This window comes from Myotis davidii, unplaced genomic scaffold, assembly GCF_000327345.1.
Source record: "Myotis davidii unplaced genomic scaffold, ASM32734v1 scaffold198, whole genome shotgun sequence".
Taxonomy (NCBI): domain Eukaryota; kingdom Metazoa; phylum Chordata; class Mammalia; order Chiroptera; family Vespertilionidae; genus Myotis; species Myotis davidii.
In genome coordinates this window covers 1,582,829-1,598,668 of record NW_006291485.1, presented here as the reverse complement: position 1 = coordinate 1,598,668, position 15,840 = coordinate 1,582,829, and the positions used below count along the sequence as shown (strand labels likewise).

Genomic DNA, 15,840 nt, shown 5'->3' with positions numbered 1-15,840 from the left:
GGCGGGGGTGGGAGTGGGAGCAGGAGGTCTGAAGCCTGGGGAGCCCTCTACCTAGGAAAGATCCCAACTCAGCCACTAACTCCTTGGTGAGAATTTCTTCTCTATCTGCTGCAACCACAGAGTATTTTCGTATCAAGCCAAGGCCCCAGTGGAGGAAATGAAGGCTTTGTATTGCATGCACCAGGACCCGGGTCCCAGGCTCAATTTTGGGGCTGGGGCTCTCTAACACACAAATAGGGGTGAGGCGCCTGCCCTCGGCTTGCTACCCAACTTGGAACTGGGAATTGTGTGTGTGTGTGTGTGTGTGTGTGAATCCTTACCTGAGGATATTTTTTCCCATTGATTTTTATTTTTTTATTTTTTTTATATATATTTTATTGATTTTTTACAGAGAGGAAGGGAGAGAGATAGATAGTTAGAAACATCGATGAGAGAGAAACATCGATCAGCTGCCTCCTGCACATCTCCTACTGGGGATGTGCCCGCAACCCAGGTATATGCCCTTGACCGGAATCGCACCCGGGACCTTTTGGTCCGCAGGCCGACGCTCTATCCACTGAGCCAAATCGGTTTCGGCTCCCATTGATTTTTAGAGAGCATGGACCGGAGGGGGAGAATTAGAGAGAAGCATTGATGTGATTCAAATCAATTGGTTGCCTCCTACACTTGCCCCAACCATGCCCCAACCGGTGCCAGAGAAGGAGCCTGCAACTGAGGTATGTGCCCTTGACCAGAATCAAACCCACCATCCTTTAGTCCAAGGGCCATAGCTCTATAGAGCCAAACCAGTGAGGGCACAGCTGTCACTATTTTAAATCCAGGAAGGGGGAAAATGGCCCATTTAAGGGGGCTGGGGGTGGGGCTTCTCCTGGGACTCGCCTCTTTTCCCCATGTGGGGGCCACTTTTTGCTCTCCAAGACTCTAACACCTTGAATCCTTGGCCTTTGTTTGCTCAACAAATATGTATTAAACACCAAATATGTATAAGGTCTGTGTGGGTCACCAGGAAGGAGTGGAAAAAGAGGCTACCCTCCTTGTCCAGGAGGGCAGACAGTGGACTATGTAGAGGTAAAACTATGATGATATCGTAATGAGATACATGATGAGGTTGGGGAGGCAGGGGAAACCATTCCAGGCAGAGGGACGAGTGTGTGCAACAGCCTAGGGCGGGAACGGGAACAGCCAAGAGGCTGGTGTGGCTGGAAGGCAGGCAGAGGGTGATAAGGGGGAGTGTGTCAGGGCCACACGGGCCTCGTGGGCCTGGGAGGGCAGTTTGATTCTGAGCAGTGGAGAGAGTTTTGAGCCACTGGGTCACAGAGTCCGACTGTCATTCAGAAAAGAGCCCCGGGTTTGGGGAGACAAGGAGACGGACTGACCTGGTGGGGTACAGATGTCTGGCTTCTGAGCCAGCAAAGAAAGCAGCCTTGGTGTCTAATGCTTTTCAGAAGGTGAAGAGAGAATGATGGTAGCATCTGGTGCAGTGGGAGGGAGGGGGTCAAACGTAACGGGGGACACAGGCAGAGGTGGAGAAAGGGTCACGCTGTGGCCCCACTTTCCCAAGTCCACTCTGGTCTCAAGAAAGCCAGGCTCTCTTTCAGGCTATGTGTGCATCCCCGGGCATTGTGCCAGGGACAGGAAGGGGAACTGAGGCCCAGAGGTGTTGGGGGCCAGGATGGCAGCCCTTCCAGCCTGGCACCCCCTCCTTACTCCCCTACAGGGCCCTGCATAGGTACTAGCCAGTCCCCAAGTGGGTGCTTGGCTGTCTGCCGCTGCCATCGATTGGCTGATCAATGGGGCTTTCAGTGGGGCCAGGAAGGAGTGAAAATGACTCTTCAAAAAGCCTGGAGCAGCTTCTGCATCAATCAAGCCCAAGGGGCTGAAGGACAGACCAGGCCTGGATAGCCTTGGGGCAGCCTGCGGGACGGGCAGAGTTCAAGGCTGACCCTGTCTCAGCCTGACCCTGGTCCCACCCAGCCTGATCCCCCTTCCTGAGGCTAGCTGCCAGACACATTTATTCTACAAAAGCCTTCCCACCTCTCTGGAGGTGGAATGAGCTCCCGATCCCTGGACAAACCCAATAGAATGGGGAAGAGGCTGGCGAGAATCTGCTCCTTCCTGTTCCCAGAACTGAAATTCTGGCAGCCTGGATCTTAGTGACAGACTTGAAATCACTGCTGTAGTGATGGATGGGGAAGCTGAGGCACAAGTGAGCAGGGTCTTCTGCCTGCCTCATTCCCACTTCTGGGGGGTCCTGCCCTGCCTGGTGCAACATCTCAGAGGGCCAGCCCCTACCATCTGATAATTCTGTTACCCCCTCAGGTGCCAGCTGTGCCAATTAGTGCTCCTGGCATGGGGGTCACATAGAGCTCCCTCCCACGGGCTGGGGCTGCTCGCAGGAAGAGCACAGAGAGTGGCGTGGAATCCCAGCAGCTTGCACCCTCCCTGCTGCCCACCCTTTTTCCTTGCCTATACAGGGAGGAAGAAGACGGCTGCCTGGGGGAGCCTACACTCCAAGCACGGTGCTTAGGCTTTTTATGTGCTAATAAGCCCCTCTTGGGAGGCCCCCTGTTGTCTCCTTCTGCGTTTACATGACAGAGACCCTGGGGACCATGTCTGGATGATCTAAGAGCTTCTGGTGCTGTAACCCAAGGTGGTGATGGAAGGGGAGCTGCCCGTCTCTGGCTCACCGACCTCCATCCTCCCAAGACAAGGCTGGGTCAAGAGGGCCTTCAGCGGCCAGTCTAAAGGAACCTCCCTGGCAAGGCCGGGAGTCCGGGCTGGGAGGCGGAGATGTCATGGTCGGGGAACCGGTGTAGTGACCAGGAGCTGGGGGGGCAGCTGCCTGATCCTGAGGCTCCGGTCTGGGGTCACACGGGATGGATGGGGTAGGGCTGGGACTGAAGCCAGGACACTGAGCTAGGCCGAGGGAGTGCCTGAGGTGCTCTTCACTCCGCCCCACCACCTGCGGGGACACTGAGGCAGAGCTTGCCCAGGGGAGGCCAGAACTCCGGGCCTGTGTCCCCACGCCACCTTGCGCCTTCCTGGCCGGCGGATCTGCAGGAGGAGAGCCAAGGAAGCTGCATCTGATGGGCAGGATGGGGGGTTATCTGGAGGAGGGGGTGTCGAAGTCAAGCCGTAATAACGTTTCTGGAGGACTTCCTGGTGGGGGAGCAGCTTGTGTGGAGCCTGTTTGCCAAGAGGGGCCCAGATGTTGGGCCTGAGGGTGGGGATGGTGTGTGTGTGTGTGTGTGTGTGTGGGTGTGTGGGTGTGTGGGGGGTGTAGCTGCTTCCGAATCACTTGGCACTTGCTCGTTTGCATGTTGCCCTGAATGCGGTCCCTCACCCTCAGCTCCAACCACGTTGAGGCCACGGGCTCAGGCGCCTGCCAGCTGACCGGTCTGCTGGGCCAGGGACTTGCAGGGTGGGGGGTGGGCGCCAGACCGGGGATCGTGGGCTCGCACCCTCGAACCTTCCTCAGCTTCCGCCTAGCGGTCTCCTAAGACCGCCTCCAACCCCGTGCTGGTTTTCTTGGATGACTGTGCAAAGCTAAGCACTGCTTCCTTTAAATACACTTATAACATGGGACACATTTATTTTGTAAGCCTGGGCCTGGATTGAGCCACTGTATTAATGTCGGACAATGTGAGCCATAGCTTATTCAGGTTATTTATTAGGGGAAAAAAAGGAACTGGAGGAAGGAGAAGGGGTGAACATATTACATGTCCTAACAATGATCCACAAAACTTCTTTCATCTTCTTAAAACTGTAACCTACTGAAACTAGATATTGATTATAAAGTCTCCTCATATATTTGATTATTTTTCAAATATTTGTAGACTGTGTTGGTTTGTTCGGCCCCGCTCCTTGTCCCGCGCTGGCCTCTGTCCCGGGGTGGGGGTCAGCCTCTTGGGTGGGCTCGTTATCCTCCCAGCAAGCCCTGGAGGCCCACTGTCAGAGTCCCCATTTTGCAGATTGGGAAACCGAGGCTCAGAGTGCGGCGGAGAACATATATATATATATATAACCTCAGCCTCGGGATCAGCACTGGACCTCTGTTCTGGGGGAGCCGATGACCCAACCATCAGTCTGTCCCACACTGAGACCAACGCTGCCCACCCCACAAAGCACTGAGGGGGTAAACTGAGGCACACTGAGTCTAGTGGGAGAGTGGAGTTTGGTCAAAGCCAGGGGAGAGAGCAGAGCCCTTGTTCTGCCCAGTACATCCTGTTTGGGGCAGGAATCCCCCTGGCCCTACCCCTGCCACACCATCCAACCCCTGCTGCAGGGAAGGGACCCAGCTCCTCAATATTCCGGCTCCTGTTGTGTCAAATTAAACTTCACAAGGCCCCCTCTCCTCCTTTTCTGCTCTGTTTGGACTTCTTTTTAATTCAGGGAAGAAAGGGGTGGAGGCAGGGGGAAGAAAGTGTTTAAATTCAGCCCTGTAATATAAGAAAAATTACATTTTCTTTCTGAGATAGGAGTTTCATAAAGACGATCATTGTAATTATTTGTCCTGTCTCTGTGACAGATGTTATTTTTATTATCTGCTCTTTATCTTCATCACCCAGAGTAAGGGACTTCTGGGGGTTGGGGCAAAGGTGGCAGCTGAAGACAAGAGGACAGTCTGAGAGGACAGGTGGGGACAAGCCTGGCTATAGCTCTGGGTGCCCACAGCTATTTACATGTGTGCTCCCTGCCAGCCCCCTCCCTTCTGATTCGTGGCTGAGCCGTGGCACCATCCCTTCCCCCCTCCAGGGCCCATGTCATGTTGGCCAGGAAGCAGGATCAATAATGGTGACTTAGGTGTGAGACCCCATGTATTTCCATGTGCATATTACCTCCGTAGTGTGGGCTCCAGGAGAAGTGGAAGCAGCTCCCCTTCCATGGTAACTGGCTTCTGTTGTCTCCCAGGTGGGAATAATCATTTTCACAGTATCTCCTGTGTGCCCGCTGAAGCCCAGATGGGGGTGATTTGTCAACAGTAACCCAGAGAGCAGGGATTTGCTCCCATGTTAATCATTTGGTTATACTGAGTTTTGGGTGGTCAATTGAAAACAAACATTTTTATCTATCACCTTTGAACCTGGCTCTGTACATGATGGAGCTAGACACAGACACCTCCAGTTTTGAGGCTAGAGTTCAGCAAAGAGAGGGTCAGGGGACATGTGCAGGAGAAATAAGGGGGGCCCAGGTGGGAAATAAGGGGGGCACTGTATCTGGGGCTTTGATGTATGATTAGGAGTTTTATGGGTGGATCCCCACCTGGGGTCAAGGAAAGGGTACCAGCCTGGGGAAAGGGGTTACAGTGCTAGGAGGTCTTGGCCACCCAGACCCCTCTGCCCCACTAACTCACAACCCATTTCTTCTAGCTGCCACACCACCCAATGCTGTTGACCGGCCCTGCCTTCGGCTAAAGGTTTATGTGCGGCCAACCAGTAAGTACTCAGGGAGTCGGGCAGGGTCCTCATTGAGAATCCACCGAGTGGTCAGTAGAGTCAGGGGATGATCACAGCGCAGCCTACGAAGTCCCACAACCTCAGCAAGGGCAGGCTCGCCCTTGAGCCCCAGTTTCCCCATCTGCAAATCAGGACATTTCAGACCTTCAAGAGGGAAGGTTGAAGCCCATTGCTAAGCACCTCACTGAGGCCATCACCCCCGGGTGTGGGCATCAGGGAAGTTTCCTGAGATGGACCAAAGGGCCTGTGTTCTGAGCTCTTGAAACACCATAGCCACACCCAGAGACAAGGGGACTCCTGCAGCCCTCACCCGAGTGCCAGGGTTGAGACATTCACTGATCAAGTCTGGATAAGCCCCAGGGAGCAGATGGAGGGGTGGCCACTTAGGGTGGGGTCTGGGCTGCTGCTGACTGTTCTGTCTCCTTGTGCCCCAGACGAGACCCTGTATGAGGCCCCTGAGCCCATCTTCACCAGCAATAATTCGTGCAGTAGCCTGGGCAGCTGTCAGCTCTTCCTCAGCACTGTCCCGGTACTCTGGACCCTTCTGGGCTCCTAGTTCTGGCCCATATGATGCCGGCCCCACCTGGACGACCGAATCCAAGACCAAATAGAGACGCCTGGCTCTCCCTCAACTGGTGCTGCCCCCACCTACAGGGGGTTTCTGCCTGCTCCAGAACCAGCCCCAGTGACGGGGGACAGCCAACAGCCCCTGATGCCTGAGGGGCAGGGTGTCAGTACAGCCCCTGGCCAGACCATCTCCTCAGGGGTACTGGAGAATCTGAGAAACTATCAGCGATGTTGGTTTTTTTTGTTTGTTTGTTTATTTTTCATGGTTGGATCAGAAAGGCTTGAATTTTTAATTTAATTTATTCCATGCTGTCGCCAGTGACTTTGAAAGGAAACACATTAGTTTGTGGGGGTGGTGGTGGTGGTCCTTGGCCCCCTGGGGGATGGGGATGGGTAACCCCTAGTCTGGTTGCTCCATTTGTTGGGTCCTGGCTAGAGACCACTGCAGACCCCCCAGATGCCCCAGGACAGGCCAGTATGAGGCAGAAGGGTAAGGGTGAGACCCCTGGATTCTGGCCCAGGACCCTGAACCCACCTCAGATTCTCGTCCCCTCAGCCCCACTCTCCTCATGCCTGGGGATTGTCGCCCAGAGTGAAAACCCATGCTGTTTCACCAGAGGCCCCGGAGTTCCGGCCACTCCGAATTACAGCTCCCCACTGTGTTCCACAGCCTCTCACCATCACCCCTGAGCCCAAGAAGACCTTACATTTCTGTAAATAGAGCCAGGAAGTATATACTGTGGTTTATTTTTACTGTATTCCTGAGGACGAACTGGACAGTTTCCTTTTTTCTCACATCTTCAGGGGGATCTTTTATTTTGGTGGGAGGGTGGGTGGACTTTTTAGAGTAGAAGCCACACTTTGCAATAAGCTTGTTCGTCTGTCAGAGCCCTCTTCCTCTCCTCCGTGACTAATAATGTTTATAAGAAAAAAGAAAACAGGACACTACAAGATGGGGGGTGGACCTGCCAAAAAGAAACCCCCTCCCAAAGACACTTTAATGAAGCAAACAGCACATTTATACAGATTTCATATTTCTACCCACCTTTCCTGGTCTGTGTTTTATATATATTATATATAAATATATATGGTGCACAGCTGCTGGGAGACCACCAGGCGTGCCAGCTGGGGGGGCCTTTTGTAGGGGTTGGCCTGGGTGGTGGTGTTGCCTCGCCTGGAGCTGGCGACAGGGCCTCCCCCTCCCGTCACAATCAACTTTGGATTCTGTATTTTTTAATAATAAAATAAGCATAAACCTCTAGCGTGTGCATCTGTGTTAGGCCTGTGACCCTCAGAGGAGTGCTCTGAGCTAGTAATTTGGGAGTCAGGTCCTTGCTAGGAAGGGGCGTCCTGGAAGAACATCTGGGGAGGATCATGATTGGTTCTTTTGTTCTGTGCATCTTCTAGGCCGGGCCCTAGAATAAGCATTTTATGGGGCATTATATCCTTCCTTGCCACCCATGGGCCTTGGTTTCCTCCTTTTGAGAAATGGGAACAAGCCCCCTATCCCCCAGGGATCCCTGAGAGGATGGAGGGAGGACAGGCGGGGTCTGAGTATGCAGCAGGGGCTTATTAAGTGTCCCTTGGAGCACATGATGGGTTTCTTAGAAACCAAATTCTACCCCTGGCCATTTTGGCTCAGTGGATAGAGCATCAGCCCGAGGATTAAAGGTTCCCAGGTTTGATTCCAGTCAAGGGCTCGTACCTCGGTTGCAGGCTCCATTCCCGGTCAGGCCACGTGCGGGAGGCAATCAATTGATGTGTCTCTCTCACATTGATGTTTCTCTTCTTTCTCTGCCTCTCCCTCTGCCTTCCACTCTCTAACTATCAACGGAAAAATATCCTCAGGTGAGGATTAACAAAAAACACACAAAAAGAAACCAAATTCTGTGACATCTCCATTACCAAGCTCTGCTGGTGTGTGACTTAGTTTCACTAACTGCCCCAGGCCAGGGCAGGGGAGTTTGGCTTCTCTAAATCTCTTTCTGGTTTTGCAAAAGGCATGGTCAGTGGGTTGTGGAGTCCCAGGGGCCTTCTCCCCACCCTAGGCCTGGACGGAGGCACATGGCTGGGGGCTACCCAGCAGGGCTGAGAGTGTGTGGTCTCTGAGGCTGCTCATGCCCTGGTGCTGTTCCTGGGACTGCAGTGTCTTGGGTACAGTTTGCCGAGAGGGAAGGCTCTCAGCTAATGAATTTGGCCGTGCTGAGCTCGGTGACAGGGGCTGCCTCTTAATGAGGCCAACGAACAGCACAAAGACCCCTGTGTGTTCCCCGCCTGCCCCTGCACAGTGGCAGCGGATGGAGTGTGCCGAGTACCATGAGGGGGAACCTAGGGTCCCCCACCACACAGTGAGGACCTCGAGGCCCCAACCCAGCCACAGAGTCAGAGGGACCTAGAGGGAGAGAATTAAATGCAGGAATCATGGGGCTGAATCTTAGCAGTTGATTTTGATTTTGATATTAAAAAACAATCTCTCTATATAAAACCCTAATATGCAAATAGACTGAATGGCAGAACAATCAGTTGCTATGACGTGCGCTGACCACCAGGGGTTGCGTACAGAACATGGCGGGCATCGGCTGCAGTGGGATGGTGGAGCAGGTAAGTGGGGGTGCCAGACCAAGGTGGGGTGCTGGTCGCTATCATCGGGGTGAGCCTCTGTTGGTTACTGATAGTTCTTTGCTCCTGTGTGCTGTGGTCCCGCCCCAGGCACCCCCGGTGCTGTCCCCAATCGCTTGGTGCCATCAGGAGATGTGAGCAGTGGCTGCCAGCCCCAATCGCCGCTGAGGGCTTCTCCACCTTCCCCTGCCTCTGAGGAGCAATCAGGGCAGCAGCCACCGCTCTCACCCGCCGATGGTGCGGGCCCCAATCGCTCTGCTGTCAGTGGGTGCGAGTGGGGCCAGCGCTATCAGCGATGTCAGTCTGTGGGAGCTGTGGCAGTGGGAGCAGGGCTGCCGGCAAAGAGGGGGCCAGGGGGCTGTGGCGGGAGGGGCCGGGCAGGAGTGCGGAGGATGGGCCAAGACCCACCCCTGTGCCCACCGCAGCCTCACAGCCCACAGTTCCTTTCAAGGTGCATGAATTTGTGCACTGGGCCCCTAGTTAGATATAATTTACATGTCACACCATCCATTCATTTAATGTACAACTGCATAACTTTTAGTATATTCACAGGGTTGTGAAACGAGTACCCCTATGTAATTCCAGAACCTTCCATCACCCCTAAAAGAAACCTGTCCCCGTCAGCAGTCACCCTCAGCCACTGACAGCCATGAAGCCACTTTCTGTCTCTGGATGTGCCTGTCCCGAGCATGTCACATGAATGGAATCCCACACCGTGTGGCCTTTATGTCTGACTTCCCTCACTGGCATCACGTGCTCGAGGTCCATCCATGCTGTGGTGAGTGTCGGCGCTTGGCTCCTTTTCGTGGCTGAGGAGTATTCCAGCTGCTGATGGGCCACTTTTGTTTACCTGTTCATTTGCTGAAGGCTTTTAGGTTGTTTCCAGCTTTTAGCGATTCCAAGGATTTTTAAATGATTAGTTTTTATTGTGTGTGTTAATCCTCACCTGAGGATCTTTTTTCCATTGATTTATTTTTTTTAGAGAGAGTGGGAGGGAAGGCGGGAGTGAGGGAGTAGAGAGAGAGAAGAAAGAGAGAGAGAGAAACATCGATGTGAGAGAGAGATATCAATTGGTTGTCTCCAAAACACACCCTGAGGTTCGAACCTGCAACCCTATGGTGTGTGGGCCGATGCTCTAACCACTGTGCACACTGGCCAGGGCAATATTACACATTTATAAATTGCAATATGACAACCACTTATTATTTTTGAGACAGTTTTAGCAGAAAAAATTTCCTTGGAGGCTAAATACAGAAATAGCTGTGTTCCTGGCTCAGGGCCTTGGCACTTGCTGTGTTCCCTGCCTGGTACATCACTGCCCGCCTCTCAGCTCCTTCAGATCAGGTCAGATGTCACCTCTTGACCTCCCTGGCCAAGTGGCCACTCACCCCACACTCCTGGCTGTCAAATCTCTGATTCTTGTCCATCTCCCCCACCGGCTGGGAGCTCCCTGAGGGTAGAGACCGGGTCTGTTGGGGCATCACTGGGACCCAGTGCCTGGCCACAGTCCCCCCTCAGACTTGTCATTTGCCACACGCGCAGACATGCATACATACACATGTGTTGCACAACCCCAGACGCCAGACACATTTGGAGCCCAGGTTTCTCTAAAACCACTCCCGTCCCTCAGTGGCCACTGATCATGGCCTCAGGGGCCACCGTCAGTGTGCAGAGTGGCTGCTCACTGCCCAGGCTGCGCTGTGCAGAGCTGGGGCCCAGCCACACGAGGCCTTGAAGGCCCAGGTGACCATCGGTTTGGGGCTATCGTATGTGGTCTCTGTGCGGAGCTCGTCCACACTAGAGGTTCCAGAGGGAAGTTACTTCCCTCCCGGTGCCCCATCTTGGGCAGGGAATCCAGGAGGCGGGGCGGGGACTCTGAGCTCGTCCTGCCCTTCCGGCTGTTTTGTGGAGCCATACCTCCCTCCTGGGCCCCCTCAGTTCATGGCCGTGTTAGTGTGGGGGCGGGACAGCCTCTCCATCACAGGACAGGGGCCCCACAGCCCCTTCTCCAGCTCCTTCTCTGGGCCCCCAGTGTCCTGTCTACACCCCTGGGCCCTGTGCTTGGATCCCCCTACTGTGACCAGGAAGGAAGGTAGGTACTGTGACCAGGACTGGCTTTTAGGGGTGGGAACAGGCCCCTTGACCACAGCCACAGAACTGGAGGCCCCCATCCCCCCTCCCCCAACTCGGAGGAAAGGCCACAGTCCCAGCAGCTCCAGGCCTCCCACCTGTTCCTCCCAACATCTTCCTACTCTCTGGGGGGCTCCCACCTCCCAACTCCCGGCCTTTGCTCCCCCGGTGCCCCTGCCTGGACCCCTCACCTCCTTTCGGCTTTCCTCACATGCCCCTCCTCAGGCCCTCTTGCCTCCTCCATGGTTTCCTTCTCTGGCATTTATTCATCAGCCCTCAGGCATGCCCCATATTTTCTTTATTTACCTCAGTTTCTTATGGTCGCCTCCTTTAGCCAGGCAGTCCCTGAGGGCAAGGATTTTGTCTGTCTTTGTCACTGCCATGTCCCCAGTTCCTAGAGCATGTCTGGTACACAGTAGTCGCTCACTAAATGCTTAAATGCATGAATGTTGTATATATTTATGTGGAATCTGCATGATTAGGAAAGAGAATTGCATTTCTGGTGTCAGTGTCAGCAACCCCAGCAAGCATCTACTGAGCGCCTACTGTGTGCAGTCAGTGCTGGGCCCTCCCTCAGTCTGTGGCATCAGGGGGAGGATGGTGAGGCCTGCTCCAGTGGCCTCTGAACACCATATTTGGGTGGCTTATGGGCCATGGGAAGAGACCACAGTGTCGGTGACCTTTGTCCAGGTTGCAGGTGGTTGGATGGCCATTAATGAACAAATAAAATGTGAGTTTTTGGCCTGGGGCCTCTGAGGAGCCATAAATCACCATGAAATGACTCACAAGCCAGAAATTAAGTGGCCCCAGCTGGGCTGGTGTGGCCGATGGGGCAGAGGCCATGGTGGGGGGGCAGGAGCCCCTCCTACACACACACACACACACACACACGCACGCACACACGCACGCACGCACACACACACACACCATCTCTCCTCACAGCTGCTGGACTGGCCATGCCATTATTAGAACCACACAGGTGATGATCATTAGGGCTGGGCGTGGACCACGGGCGAGGAATGCTGGGCAATCCAAGTGGTAGGATCGGCAGAGGCACAGAGAACAGACTGAAGGGCAATTCAGGTATGTCTTCCCTCCACCTTTCGGAGGCTGGGAGGGAGGGGAGGCCTGGAAAGCCAAGCAGAGGAGGCGGGGGAGGGGGGGTCGTGCTGCGGGGCACAAGAGGCTTTGGGGCAGAACTGGAGGCCGAGGAGGAGGAGTGGATTGCAGGTGGAGGGCTGCCGAGCCTGCGGACTGGGGCTGCCCCCAGCAGGAGTTGTCACCCAGGCGGGCACTGGACCCTCTGTGCCTCTGCACTGTGGTGAGATGATGGAGGAGAATCCTGCTGGCTTTGCCTTTCCCCCTGCTCTATGGTTGAGGCCAGAGAGAGGGAGAGACCCCTAAGGACCTCCTACCCTACAGCCCCTGACACCCCCACCTATTGATCCAGAAATGGAGGCTGAGATGTCCAGAGATTATCACTGGGCCCTAATGGTGGGGGCACTGAGTGGTCAGGAAACCCTTTTTCCTGTGCAGGTGGGAAAATTAAGGCCCCGTCAGGTACACAGGTCAAGGGGTGAATCCAGGGTGAGTCTAGGCCTCAATGGGATTAGGAGTTGAGTCTGAGTGGGGCCTCAGACAGCCCCAGGGCGTGAGACCAGGCCTCCCCACAACCACTAGCAGGTCTGGGTGGAGGGAGCCAGTCTGTATGCCGCCTCTTTTAGGAAACATTCATTGTTCAGCCCCCCAGGCTGTGTAGGGTACCCCGGGCTGCCCTCTCTTGGGAGCTCTGGCTCAACTCATGGATGGGTTTGGGGGTGTAGAAGCTACCACAGGTTCAAGTCCAGGACTCCCACTGCTGGCTGCATGACTACCTCTCTGGGCCTGCGGCCACAGCGTCTGACTCCTGGAGCAGAAGAAGCTTCCAGGAAAGTCATTTCCCCGCCCTCCTGCCAGCTCCCTCTGGAGCTCCAGCTCCCAAGGGCGCATTGATGGAGGGCAGAGAGGTGGAGGAAGGTACGGGGCTGTCATTGATGGCGCCTATGTGAGCCCCTCTCAACCTCCAAGCCTCACCCAGTGCCTGCTTCCATGCGTATTTTCATGGTCCATTTCTGACTGTACCGAGGAGCTGCCCATTGGACAAGAGGGAGACTGAGGCAGGAGGTGGTCCCAGCACGGAGGGGTCCTAGGGAATAAGAGGAGGTGAGAGGCAGTTGTTCTGGCCTCAGGGTGGGGCAGGCTGGGGAACTGGCTGCTCACCTGGCACCCATTTGTGGGCTCCAAGTGCTCAAAATCCTCTTGTGGCTACTGAGGCTGGCAGGGGCAAGAGGGGGCGCAGGGCAGCCTGGGCTGAGGGTAGGGGCACCCCAACCAAGAATTTGAGATGGGCAGGGACCCCTGAGGATGTCTCTGTCCCCCAGCCTTTCCCCCTGCTCAAAGCCTTGTGGTAGCTCCTCTGAGCCCTCAAAGCAAAGCCCCGCTTCTGCTGCGAGGTCCCGCCCTCCCCACAACTCACTGGGTTGGTTCCTCCCTCGGCAGCCTCCAGGCTGGGCCTCCCCCCCACCCCTCCCTAGAGACTGTTCTCTGCTCTCTGTTCCTTAAAAGAACATCTCACCCTTCAGGTCCCAGCTCTGTGCACAGGGCCTCAGTTCCCCATTTACAAACTAAGGGCGCGGGCTTTGGCCCAGCTACCTTCCCCCTCCAGGACCCCATTTCCTCAACTGTGCAAAGTTCCGTTCCCAGCTCAGCCTCTTTCTCAGTGGGGTCCCACAGGCAGGGCAAGCGTTTTCCTTTCTGGGCCTCAGTTTACCCTTCAGCAATACTTGAAACCCACTGTACAGATGAGAAAGCTGAGGCTGGAAGATGGGCAGGTCAGCCCCAGGCCCCACAGCTGGGACCCTGAGGTGGGTGCCTGAGCTGCCCCTACGCTGGGGGTGGGTGGGGACAAGTTGGCCCTCCCTCCTCAGCCATGCAGTAAGCCGCTCAGGTTCAGTATATTTATTCTTGGCAACAACCATCTGAAGTGGGCTGGGAGGAGTTGGAAGGACTGGCAGGGGCACCTGAGCAGGCAGGTGGGGCTGCTGGACTGTCCTTGTGGGTCCTTCTTAAAAGGTGAAAATTAGAGCCTGTTATTACCTTGACATTGGCGGGCGCCCCTGCATGGGCCCTCCACAAACCCACTCAGCAATGCCCAGCCAGCCCCTCCGTCCCTTGCCTCCCCAGGCCAGGCCAGGCGGCCAGGCGCTCCATTGTTACGGTTTGCAATATCCCAGCCGTGTGTTAATGACCCAGCACCACCTGGGGCCATTATTAGCATCATTCATCGAGCACAGCCCAGGCTTCAGCTCTAGACCCCTGTGGCCTGGGCGGGAAAATGAGGCACAGAGAGGTTCCTGAAGCTCCTGGCTGAGTTTCAGCACCCGCCTTCATGTGTGAGGAATGACTGAAGTACGTTTTAGACATGGACTCCATATCAAGTGCTCTTTGTCACCAGCTAGGTAAGGCTGGAGGCACGGGCCTCATTCTCCAGCGCTCCCTCCTCAAGCAAGGCTGGGTTGGGGGGGTTGGGGGGGCACCCCACGAGTCAGTGTGCTGGCTGGCAGGTCTTTAAATTAAAATACATATATATTCCAGGTAAATAAATGTGACGCACATCCTGGCGACAGGCAGAATTAAGTCCCTTGGATGGGGCCCTGGCAATGAGGGGTAAGGGGTGGAGATGTATCATTGGCTCTCAGCTCCCCACAGCCCCCCATTCTATCCACGACTGTTCAGCACCCCTGCAGCCTGGTGAGGGTGTGGGAAGGAGTACAGGGGGTCAGAGAGTGAGGTCTGGGATCCAAAGCCTGAATTGTGAGGCCCAGGGTCCCATGGCCCTGAGTTTAAGAGCAAATCCAGCCCTAGCCAGTCTGACTCAGTGGATAGAACATCAGCCCGAGAACTGAAGGGTCCCAGGTTTGATGCCAGTCAAGGGCACAGACCTTGGTTGCAGGCTCAATCCCTGGCCCAGGGGTGTATAGGAGGCAACCAAGTGATGTGTCTCCCTCACATTAGTGTTTCTCCCTCTGTCTGTCCCCCTCCCTTTCACTCTCTCTAAAAATCAATGGAAAAATATCCTTGGGTGAAGATTAACAACAACAAAAAAAGAGCAAGTGCAGCTTTTTAGCGAGGTGCCCCTGCGAGTCAAGTGCCCCCCACCTGAACGGAGAAGACCGTGCTGCTCCTCAGGGCTGTGGTAGCACTGGGCACTGGGCATGGCGCAGAGCAGGTTGGAGTCCTGGCCCACCCCGGCTCCTCGCTGGCTGGGGTTAGCAGTGGATCCTTCTTGTGAGGTTCTGGCAGTCCCTGTCTTGTTGGACGCCAGGAAGACCCCATTCCAGCACATGGGAAGGCCCCCATGGCGCATGCACAGCTGTGGGGTCCTCCCTGTCCCCTTCCCTCCACCAGAGCCCCAGTGGGGAGGGGGGAAGGGGTTGGGAAGGGAGCTTTCAACTAAGGAGCAGCTAATCGCCTGGTGAGGACCTTTCTGGGGTCCAGTAAATCTATTATGAAAAGCCTCTAAATGTATGTAAAACCGGCCTCAGACAATCTGGGGATTAGGGCTTGGGGAGGGGAAACCGCGATGCGGCTGGCTGGTGGATTTGTAGAACTGGGGCCCCTGGAGGGTCGGGGGAGGTGGCCCACAGGGGTTGGGGCAGAAGAAGAGAGGCCAGCACCCATTTTATTTTATTTGTAAAGGAAGGAAGGAAGGGAGGGATAGAAACACCAATGATGAGAGGAAATCATTGATTGGCTGCCTCCTGCACGTGGGACCGAGCCCGCAACCCAGGCACATGCCCTTGACAAGAATTGAACCTGGGACCCTTCCGCAGGCCGACACTTTATCCACTGAGCCAAACTGGCTAGGGCAACCAGCACCCCTTTTATAGTTGGGAAAACTGAGGCCCAGACCCAGAATAAAGGGGCCCCTCCCAGGGTACCTTCAGACCCCCATCCAAAGGTGGACAGGGGTGCTGTTCACTGCCTTTCCTTCCCTCACATATGGTGGTGGATTTTCCCATGGCTTCTG

The 15,840-nt window shown here is 55.1% G+C and overlaps 1 protein-coding gene across 1 annotated transcript in view; it reads left to right on the top strand.

The window, feature by feature from the left end:
• EFNA2 (ephrin-A2) overlaps positions 1 to 7,284 on the top strand; it is a 13,753-nt gene extending 6,469 nt beyond the window's left edge. The window contains exons 3-4 of the mRNA XM_015564658.1: positions 5,240 to 5,435; positions 5,891 to 7,284. Coding sequence (XP_015420144.1) covers positions 5,240 to 5,435; positions 5,891 to 6,012 — 318 coding nt within the window. The 3' untranslated portion in view covers positions 6,013 to 7,284. The remainder of the gene's footprint in view (positions 1 to 5,239; positions 5,436 to 5,890) is intronic.
• The last annotated feature ends 8,556 nt before the right edge of the window (positions 7,285 to 15,840 follow it).